An 11212-nucleotide genomic window follows, 5' to 3' on the forward strand; every position below is an offset into this window, starting at 1 on the left:
GCAGATGTAGGGACTATGACCAATAGAGCTGCTGTAGTGAACAATTGATGCTGCGTGTCTTTGACCGCCACTTACTTACTTCCCCTCTTTTTTAAATTAAAAAGCATTTACAAAATTATAAAGAAACGTGTAGCTTTGTAACTAAAATAATTTTAAATAAATTACCCAGCTGTGCACTTACGTACCTACGTTACAATAATTAATGTGCATTTTAAACTTTTTTTTTTAATCGCAGGCAAGAAGCGAACAGAGTGGGTTCAAAGCAAACTTTATGACAGCAATAAAGTAATTACACTAAGCAAATAATTTAAATTTGTGAGTGTGACATTGTCTGTAGAGTTTCTGCAATATTAGAAAACGTTGGCGTCACTAGCATAATTATTTGGCTAGTTTTTTTTAGCAGACGCCATTAGCCATTCCAAGTCGCAGCCGCTTCTGTGTGGCCGGCTCTCGTACGTAGTCTACGTAATAAATTAATTTCTATACTTAGAGCGTTGCATCATGCGCGAAATCGGTGACTACTTACGCGTATATAACTCTGAGTAATTCCAGCTGTGGGGAAAACAGGCAAGCTTCAGCTACCTAGTTCGAAATCGCCGGCGAATTCAGATAGTGTTCCGAAGTTGTGAGACGTAACCCCCGTCCACCGTGCCCCGTCATTGATGAATATCGGTCTTAGAAAATTAATTTCGAAAAAGGAGGTCGATCGAGCTATCAAAGAAACAATAGACAAGGTTCTTGTGTTGAGATTTGGGGAAGAAGCTGACTGTCTGCGGATTGATGACGTTGTAAGTTAAACTGGCCACTGGTTTCGTGGTGCACGCGTTCATTGAAAGTGCTGCTGCGCGTGAATTGCTTTTTGACCGCACCGTTGTTGTGCAGCTGAACAAAGCGGCGCCTCTGCTGTCTCGTATGGCAGAGGTGTACGCCGTCGAGCCCCACTCCGTGCCAGTCTATACGAGGTACTTCGACGTCACCATCACGCCAGCCACGGTATTTTTCTTCAATGGTCAGCACATAAAAATAGAGAGCAGCAGGTAAGCTAACGGCATGGCCAACATCTGGAAAACTTATTGATGGAAATTGCTCAACAAGAATGTTCACGTACGCCTTATAGAGCTGTGCTTAGACGAATATGCACGCGGCGAAAGGAAGTTAAGAATTTCATAAAAATGAAGAAAAAAAAATCGCAGTTCCTTCTGCAGTTGAACCCAACCAATTATATTACAGCTCTTTCCGTAGCAGTATTTTCTGTCTCATCTCAAGTCTTCGTTGGTTATGTGTTAAAGTTAACACAAAAAATAAAATAAAGCTGCTTCTAGCGATAGCTTTGCCAGTGTGTACATCATAGTAATGAGATACAAAGCACTGAAGTTCCCCATATTCGTTTGAACTGATATGCTGCGAGAAACTCAAGCGCATAGACATTGCTTTGTACAGGCACAAAACTGAACCCAGCATGTCACTATAACTTTTGTTGCCATGGGTCTGTTCAAAAAGTCTGTGCTCACTCTGAGGCACAGTATCTCTAGTGATTCTGAACTCGCCATCCGAGTCATATTTGAAGTCTTTGGCAATACTGGTGTTGGACCTATTCCAAGAATCCAGTCCTTGTTCGTGAGATATCACAGCCGCCAGCATTTCTCATGCATGTCACCACTTATTAACCACTGTTGCCATAGTAAACAATAGCCAAAGGTGCAAAACATATTTGTCTGCTCTTCTACCACCTTTTCTAGCTGAAAATTGCAGCTATTGCTGACTATGACTCAGCTTTGCTGCTAAGAAGAGTACTTGTTGGCTTAGGCAAGTGTGAGTTACCATTAGTGATTATTGGTGCAACTTGTAATGACAAAAGTGGCTTTGGCTTTAAAGAGTTAGTCATATTCCCATATCACATCAATTTTACTGTGAGTGGACTCTTTCAGAAGCTGCCTTGCAATCTTGAAGGAAAAATTTGCTGTAATAAAATTGCTAATAACTTGTGGGGACTGTTATTACAAATTGCAAATGTATTGGGGAGACCGATGAGTTCAAGAAACACGTGAAACAGTACAAGTATGACTGCTGCAACTCGTGCATGGCCATGAATGCCCTTGCTGAACACATGAAATCTACAGCTCATGATGTCAACTGGAAGTTGCATCTAATTTAGTTAAGAAAAAGAATGTTACGTCACATTCAGCTGCATCTGAAATTTCTTGCACATTGACCACTGTGCACATGCTGAATAGAAGCGATGAGATGCTTCTGACAATGTACACGCACTGCTGGCTTGCGTCACCCACTGAAGTGTACTTGAATACACTGTGCATCTCTTATGGGCTTTCATTGTGAACAAAGCTACCCAATGGGAGCCAAAACTTCATTCAATTTTCACTTATTCGTTTTGTCAAGTGTAGTTTTGTGAATCTCAACATGCTCACAGTTGGTGCAAGATGGACCTGTTCGATTTCTGACTTTCCGCTTTCAGGAGTGCCGACCACACCAAGTTTGTGGGCTCCTTCAAGACCAAGCAGGATGTAATTGACCTGGTGGAAGTGGTCTACCGGGGTGCCATGCGAGGCAAGCTCATTGTGACATCCCCGATCGAGACTTCCCACACACCTCAGTACAACCTGCTTTACAAGGACATCTGACCACCATGTGGGTTGCACCTGTGCTGCGAGCAGTGAGCCGCGAGCTGCGAGTGGCAGCGAGGCTGCACGGGCTCAGGTCTAGTGCAGGAACTCTACTGCTGAGGTGAGTAAGTCTGTATGACCATACAGTTTCCTAAAATTAACTAGAGGGGAATCTGGTGCTGCTATTATTCAGCGACCACGGGAATGATGGGTAGTACACAGATTTGCCTAGTATTCATGCTTGTGGGCCTCGAACGCACTTGTGGCTTGATTTATCGGAATGTTTCGGTTTTGTTTCGAATAAAAGAACAAACCGTTTTGAACTTCGTGAGCTGATTTGAATTGGTGAGCCTGAAAGTTTAAGGTGGTGAAGTGCAACTGCTGAACATTTTGCTGATTGTCGTTTCGTGACAAAGCAGCTCCAAGCCACGTGAAGCCCACCGGAGCCGAAAGTATGAAAATTAGGCAAATCCATGTACGGCCCATCATTCCCATGTGTGCTGAAGTGCCATGCATTGCAGCTTCCATACACACTAGCGCCAATGTTCCCTCTACTGTATTTGTAGAAAAACTATGTGAATGACCCCTTCAGTAGCAGTGGCTATGTTTGTGCACGACACCTATTTATGCTAGTTGTGTCAACTTGTAGCCAAAAGAGAGCAAAATAAATTGCTAACTGGATGATTTGAACCATCTGCATAGTCAATATGTCTTGACTTGAGCTCACTGTTCATTGAATCACTGTAACCTATCACTTTAGTGAAGGCACTACAATGTTTGACTGGTTGTTTGACGAGCTGCATTTCAGAACCAATTTCAAAGGTACCTATTACTTTTCTTGAGATGAATGCAACCAGAAAATAATTGTGCATGCAATTTGTGTCTACAATTTCATTCTATTTATGTAAATATGAAAAGTGGCTGGAGGATAATTAGACACCTATTACATGCTAATTATAACGAATTACCAAAATTCACACACATTACTTCATTCTCTTCCCTGGAATGTCATAGCTTTGAATTGTGCTATCTGAGTTTGATGCATGCACAGACAGCGCATCATAATTGCCGCCTGAAGGATCATCATTGGAAGGATCATCATTGGAATGCAGCGCTTATGATCTTGAAGAGAAGGAAACAGAATTATCCCACTCTTCAGCTTTGTCTTTGTCAAGCTTTGCATTGGCCCCACCACAGTGGCCTAGCAGTTGCAGTGCTTGACTGCTGAACCGCAGGTTGTGGGATTGAATCTCGGCCATGGATTTCGATGAGGCAAAATACTAGAGGTCCATGTACTCAGGTTTAGGTGCATGTTAAAGAACCTCAAGTCGCGGAAATTTTTGGAGCCCTTCACAACGGCATCAATGTTTATGGACGTAAAAACACAACAATTATTGTTAAGCCTTGCATTGCGCTCTGCAACACAAAGCAACAAGTGCCTACTGGGCCAAAGATTCTCCCAGACTCTTTCTTTGTTTAAACGTATCAGTTTCTTTGAGCACAGTCTCTTCTTATTGAGTATCATTGATAACAATTATCTGCTGTCACACACTCCATGCCGTATTTTTTTTACAATTTTCTGTGATAACTCCAACGAAAACCAGCTCTGGCAGTAGTGGACGGTGTTGCCGCCGAAATAGTCTGTTACGAACCTATAGCAGCTTATGCTGTCAAATGCTTTCATTATACTCAGTATTTGTCATAAGCAGAAATTGATTTTGTCGCTTGCTAATATCAGTCAGAAAAAAACTCACATGGCCCCTTGTGCACTTACCAAAGGTGCCTCGAAGGCAAAAGCCATCTTCTTTTTCTTTTCTGACGATGTATTAAGCAGCAGCGAACATGAGACCTGGCCTCGTGTGCTACTGCCAAGTGCCATTTTTATTGTCTTCTCCTGAGATTGAGCACTCTCAAGCTTTGTTTGCTGCCCAGAGGAGGGCGCTGCAACGTCGTCATGGGGCGTTACATTATATGACGTCACGCCAGAATTTGTGATGCCATGATGACATCAAAATTTTTTCCAGTTTGTGATGATGTCGTACGGTGACGTCATCACATGATAATATTTTGCATCCCTCATCCCCGTTGCTGCAAGACGGTGACCACTGGCGGTCAAATTTACCATTTCATGAGGCATCCAAGGCTTTCACCATAAAGCACTGTATGTATATATTTACTTTGCTATACCTGCAATAGTTACGCTGAGGTTCAGCCGAATTGTGTTCAAATATATTTTTGTTTTCTCAGGGGTGCCTGCTTGCAGCAGCGCCTTCCCGTGCCATGGCAGCGCAGGGGACTGGGATTTGTAGCCGTGCCTGTTGGCCTGGGCGGCTACCTGATGGCGAACAAAAGCAATGGCAAAGCTCAAGAGGAAAGGTTGTTTCGTGCTGCCAAGCTTGGCAATGCGGACGAGCTTCGACGACTCTTGGCCGACAAGAGTGTGGACCCAAACTGCCGCCACGCGCTAGGCTGGACGCCGCTGCACGTTGCGGCCATCAGTGGACATGGCGACTGCGTCCTGGCCCTTCTCGAAGCTGGCGCCGACATTGACGCTGGCGATGAATTCAGTAATGTCTACCAAATGGCTCGTGAGAAGCAGCTTCATTCCTTAGAGGTAACCGAAGTTCCGTTGATTAACTGTGCTGTAGTTTGGAACTGGGGGAATGCGTGCAAATGAATTAAATCGAAGTGCCATTATTATTAGTAAAGTAGATGCTCTCAATTGAAGAATAAATTTGATTATGAACGCTGCACAATATCGCTGGTTGCCACATTTGTAAAAGAGTTGGTTAGCGCAGTTCCCTCAACACATCAACCCAATGCTCTGCCAATCAATGAAGAGACTAGCATCTGTTTATATAATAAGGTAAAGGAGTCATAGAGTGAAGCTTTTAGTTTGGGATGGCATTGGTTACTGCCACTCAGCGTGCCTGCTAGATTGGCTGTCGCTACTTCTGCAGCCCTGGGCTGGTTATCACAGACCACCAGGAGGCAGGTAATGGTTGATGATTAAGATTTGCTAGTTCACTGTGGGCCACAATGTAGGAAAGAGAGCTGACTTAGTGCGGCAAACTAGCTTGGGGAAACTTTATTTGAGTTTCCACCACGTTCGCAGGTGGCGCTAAGCGAACAGGGTCTACCAACCACTAATCGCATTTGTACAATTCATACCGACAACAGTGTCGTATTTTTACAAAACACCAATAAAGACAATCTAGCATAAAACATGGCCTCGCGGACAAGTGAGCTGGAGCCCAGAAATTTTACTCACATTATACCAGCCTCCGTGCACCGGGCGCCGTCTCGTGAACGAAAGGTGAACATGACAATTTTTCGATGCGGCTTCCCCACTGTGCTTCTGAGCCCATGTGTCACCTCTCCTTCATACATACACTATGGCGAGAGCATTTCCAGGTGCAGGGATATGTTTTGCTTTGCAGAAATGACAGTACGAGGGATATGTGAAGCTTAGAAGCATTAATACTAATAATATTAAAACAATATTATTATGAGGTTTACCATTTCAAAACCATAAACGCATGCTTATGAGGGGTGTTGTAGGGCAGGGATCTCAAAAACACGGCCCGCGACCTGTGCATGTGACTGTTCATAATAAAACGACGTGACTGTTCATAACATTGCAAAATGGTGCTTTGTGCGAGTAAAGCTACAGAGACGTCATAATTAGGCTTTTTTTCTTGAGGCACCCCATGTGGTCGCCTTGTATTAAAAGATAACTGGGAAAAAAAAAAGTATACCTCAGAACCAGCGTCTAAATTTCAGTCATTGTGTGAATCCCCGTTAGAAATTACTTACCCCTGTAGATGGTTTTATGCAGCGATGTACGGGTGCTGCCATGTTTAATCATGTGACTGTAACTGGCTTTCTCCCAGCCAGTTGCCCAGCCCCACGCAACGCATTGGGCCAGCAAAGCAGCTGTGGCTGTAAGACAGCACCTAAGTGCCAGTGGGGCTAGAAACCAACATGGCAGTACCCATGTAGACGCGACCGCCCACTTCGATATAAACTTGCGCTTGCTACTCGCTGACTGTCTTCACTGTAAATAAATGTTGAAATCAGCTATCGCTTCGAGTAATCTCATGCAGGGGCCAAAGTATCATTTGTATTCTGGCTTTATTGCTGAGATCAGAAGTGTTTATTCAGCCTCACCTGCTAATCCTTGTCTCCGACGATTTGAGAATTAATCTTGAAAGCATTGCAAAACACTGATGACTACATTGCTCTCGAAGCTTTAAAACATAAATAAAAAGCCAATGAATACATTGGTCGCAAACTTACGCAGCATGAAGACGTTATAAGTTTGTGGGGGAAGGAAACACAAGTGCAGTCATGTAGACTTTCCCGGCACTGCCGTCTGCTCGCCTTTACTCTCGTACGCAGACGACGCAATGAGCAGCGATGCCATAAGTCACGGTAGGGAGATGGCCACGGTGTGGTTGTGTCATGTAGTTTGTATTAAACAAACCAGCTGGGGAAAATCGTCTATACAGATATGGGAAAGGTCTTTCAGATGGCATCATTAGACGAAACTTTGTTCCAACCTCCCTCTCACCCCTTCCCACTTCGGACCTCTTCACAGTCACTCTGCCGGTTCCTTGAGGGACTGAATTTCATGACTGCGGCCCGGTAGCTGGTGTGAGTTTGAGACCCCACTTGTGGGAGACTGCTTTAGAAACTGACCATCTGGTGTTCTTTAATGTGCACCTGAATCTGAGTACATGGGCTTCATCAAAATGCAAACATTGCAGTCAGAATCCAGTGACTTTTGGGTCAATAGTCGAGCATCGTAATGCACTAGACCACCGTGGCGGGGGATCAATCGGAAGCACGGCTGGCAACTAACTATTTGTACCATAAAAATGGACTACACAGTGAGCAAAAGTTGCAGGAAAGGAGTTTTATGCAAAGTGTGTGAGGTATCCTAAGAATGCTGATCCCATGCAACCACTGCGAAGCAAGCATAGTGTGTCCATTTTTGTGGGCTTGGTTTGTTTGGCAGGTTTTGGTGGTTCGTGAAGACGAGTTCAGCAACCGGCTAAGCAACCGGGCTTCGTTCTGCGGATGCACAGCTCTGCATTATGCAGTCCTGACTGATGACACGAAGCTCGTGAAGACCCTGCTGGAGAAAGGTGCCGACCCAACGCTGGCCAACGACCAGAACCATTTGCCGGCCGACTACAGCCGCAACCCGGTCATGCGCAAGCTGCTCAAAGAATACACAGACGAGCACAACAAAAAGCGCAAGCAAAGGGAGGCTGAGGAACGACGGCGCTTTCCTCTTGAGCAACGAGTCAAGCAGGTCAGGTCTTGCAAACATATTTTTCTTCGAGTCAAGTGAAAAATTAAGTCATGTCAGGACCAATATTGTTTGCCACCGTGCCTTGTGGTCTTCTTTGTCTTGTGCTTTCGTCTTTTGCGCTATGAACATGTGCTTTTACATTTCTCTGGAATGTAGGCCTCACAATTTATGGTACACAATGAAATATGGCAAGAAATAGAGATTAGCCCGAATCGCACAGTAATACGAGATGTAATACCAGTAGTACCATAATACCAGATGCTTTTTCCAAATTTGTTGGCTGGTTTGTGAGTAGTTCCAAAGCGATTCAGGCTATGAAAGACTCTATATTGGAGAGCTCCAGATGATTGAGACTGCGTGTTGTTCTTTAAAAGTACAGTCAAATCACGCAGTGCGTGGGCCTCTAGCATTTTGCTTCCCTCAATATGTGACAACTGCAGCCTCTATTGAACCTACATCTTTTCAACTTCTGAACATTCAAAATACCGGCACAACTTTGTATAAATCCAGTGATGTCCCATCTAATAATTCTCGTTGCTAGAGTGTGGTTGGTGCATTGCATAAAGAAAATATATCCAGCCAAAAAATGGCATGTGAAATGCTTAAATCATTTCACATTGCAAATAATGGCGAGGCATGTTGCAGTGATAGCTCTGTAACTTGGCTCGGGGGTGAAAAATGTTTCCTGCAGAATTTTCTATAATTATTATAGAATAATAATGCAAAGATTACCTACAGTGATTGTACATTAGTTCATTGATTAGTTCATTGTATTTTGCACTGTTGTAAAAAGATTGTAACATGATCGTGTGAGTGCATATGCTGGAGCCACGTGATCGTAAATAAACAGTTGGTAGTCTAGCCACATTCCTGTCTTTTCCGTTTCTTGTGTTCATTTATTTCTTGGCTGGGTAGATTTTTTTGATGCAATGTCACATTGTTTGTTCCTTTCCATGCGTGCAGGTAATCGTGGGCCAAGAAGGTGCCATCGCTCTGGTTGCAGCTACCATCCGGCGCAAGGAGCTCGGATGGTTTGATGACGAACACCCACTCGTTTTTCTCTTCCTTGGCTCATCGGGTATTGGCAAAACGGAGCTGGCAAAGCAGATGGCGGAGTACTTGCACGGGGGAAGCACGGGCCGCTCGTCGTCTGGAGGAAAGGGCTTTATTCGGTTGGACATGTCTGAGTACCAAGAGAAGCATGAAGTGGCCAAGCTCATTGGCTCACCACCCGGCTATGTTGGCCACGACGATGGAGGGCAGCTCACGCAGCGTTTGCGTGAATGCCCCAACGCTGTTGTGCTGCTCGACGAGGTGTAGTACCTTGCTGTGTAGTGTTTACTGGCATCTGCATTTATTTCTGGGGAAGTGTGATTTCAAGCTGAGAGATTCGCACTTGTCATTATTAATGATTTCTAGAAGCATCTTCAAAGAAAATGCAAGATGTTGGTACTTTGTATAATAGTATGGAAAGTTCTGGAGACCGAGGGAATACATGCTGAACGGAATCGCTGCACTCTCCAACAGTTTCACGACTAACTTTTGGAGCGTGTAATAGGCACACGCATTCTTTCCTGCTTTCCTTGCCTGCTTCTTCCCTCGCTTCATCGCACTTGTACCAAAACGTGCGAGGGGGCGCAGGGTGCCAATCCATGCAATCGACATAAAAGTGCCAAGAGATGACACTGTGAGGGTAAGGACTTCATTTGTACAAACGAGGCATTTTCACTCTGATGCTGTCGGTCCGGTGTTTTTATGGTGACTGCAGATGTGACACCTTGTGCATCATCCGATATTGTGGTGGTTACGCATTTGAAGGAAGTGATTAAGGTAGCAAAGGACGCGCATGTGCAGTATGCACTCTGGAAACGAGGGATGACATTGTTAAAAGGCGCTGTGATGCAGTTTGGCACATGCTACCATGGTCTCGAGAATTTCGCTTTTGACATTTAATGAAGAGCACACCAAAACCAATTTGATTTAGGTATTCATTTGCCTATTTGTGTCTCATCGCTCACATTAGTACTAGGGTACAAGTGCCCAGCACAGAATTGACTTTTTTTGCTCAGGTGGACAAGGCACACCCAGATGTGCTGACCGTGTTGCTGCAGCTGTTTGACGAAGGCCGACTCACCGATGGCAAGGGCAGGACCGTTGTCTGCAAGGATGCCATCTTCGTCATGACTTCCAACTTGGCCAGCGAAGAGATAGCTCAACATGCTACCGACCTCCGCAGGGATGCTGAACTGCTTGCCCTGCAGCGCCAGAGTCTGCAGCCGAGCAGCGTCGCGGAGGATGTCAGCATCCGCAGTGATTTCAAGGAACGGGTGGTGCGACCCATTTTGAAACGCCACTTCCGTCGCGATGAGTTCCTTGGCCGGATCAACGAGATCGTCTACTTCCTGCCCTTTTCACGGAAGGAACTGACAGTGCTGGTGACGCGGGAGCTCGAGGGCTGGACTCGGCGGGCAAAGGACAAGCACGGCATCGAGCTTACTTGGGAGCGGCGTGTCGTCGAACTTTTGGCAGACGGGTACAACGTTCACTATGGCGCACGTTCAGTCAAACACGAGGTTGAAAGGCAAGTTGTGAACCGGCTTGCAGAGGCCCATGAGAAACAGTTGCTCGACTCCGGCTGTGCAGTTCACCTAGTGGTCGAGGATAGTGACGACGGAGGTCCGGCCAGGATCGCGCTATTGGTGCGACCAAAGTCACACCGAAACATGGAGCTAGACCTTCCTCTGAGTAACACTGCACCTCTCGGAGGCAGCTGAACTTTGACTGTTGTGACAGGTTGCATGAATGAGAGACATCCGAATCATAGTAAAAAATCGTCTTGTAAATGAACGAAAATTACCCGTGGCAGCTTTGGCTGTGCAGCAGCTACTCACCAAAAGTTTAATATTGTTGGCCAGCTTGTTTGTTTCCAGTAAATAGATTAAAAAACAGACATTACTCGTGTTTCTCTTTCATCATTCATTTAAATAAAATGAATATAGTTGCTGCTTTGGGCAGTAAAACCAGAAAATTGATGTCAACAGCTATCCATAAGCTGACCTACATATAGACATGGATCTTCATGAAGGGGGGGCCAAGAATCACCACTGTGCCCCCACTCGTTAAACGTGTTTGAAAGAAAACAAAGTCTTCTGCGGACAGAAGAAGGAAATGAAGCAATAACGTGCTTTCCTTAATGGCCTGCCATGAGTCTCCGGCTTTTTCGTGGTAAAAGTGCGCAGTAAACAGCTCTTTCAGTGCAACATAGAAGTTG

At 45.0% G+C, this 11212-nt stretch overlaps 1 protein-coding gene across 1 annotated transcript; it reads left to right on the plus strand.

The window, feature by feature from the left end:
* The first annotated feature begins 2473 nt into the window (after positions 1-2473).
* On the plus strand, positions 2474-10901 carry LOC119163417 (mitochondrial disaggregase). Its single transcript, XM_075873054.1, has 5 exons — positions 2474-2742; positions 4869-5235; positions 7642-7941; positions 8905-9255; positions 10011-10901. Exons 1-5 carry the CDS (start codon positions 2645-2647, stop codon positions 10713-10715), a joined length of 1821 nt encoding a protein of 606 aa, XP_075729169.1. The 5' UTR covers positions 2474-2644; the 3' UTR covers positions 10716-10901.
* The last annotated feature ends 311 nt before the right edge of the window (positions 10902-11212 follow it).

Source organism: Rhipicephalus microplus, chromosome 9, assembly GCF_043290135.1.
Source record: "Rhipicephalus microplus isolate Deutch F79 chromosome 9, USDA_Rmic, whole genome shotgun sequence".
In the NCBI taxonomy this organism is placed as follows: domain Eukaryota; kingdom Metazoa; phylum Arthropoda; class Arachnida; order Ixodida; family Ixodidae; genus Rhipicephalus; species Rhipicephalus microplus.

Bases quoted from the DNA above. Each gene is read 5' to 3' on its own strand.
- LOC119163417 (XM_075873054.1), top strand. From the start codon at position 2,645: ATGTGGGTTGCACCTGTGCTGCGAGCAGTGAGCCGCGAGCTGCGAGTG. The intron at 7,942-8,904 runs GTCAGGTCTTGC...CCATGCGTGCAG, and splicing joins TTGAGCAACGAGTCAAGCAG to GTAATCGTGGGCCAAGAAGG. The intron at 9,256-10,010 runs GTGTAGTACCTT...TTTTTTGCTCAG, and splicing joins CTGTTGTGCTGCTCGACGAG to GTGGACAAGGCACACCCAGA.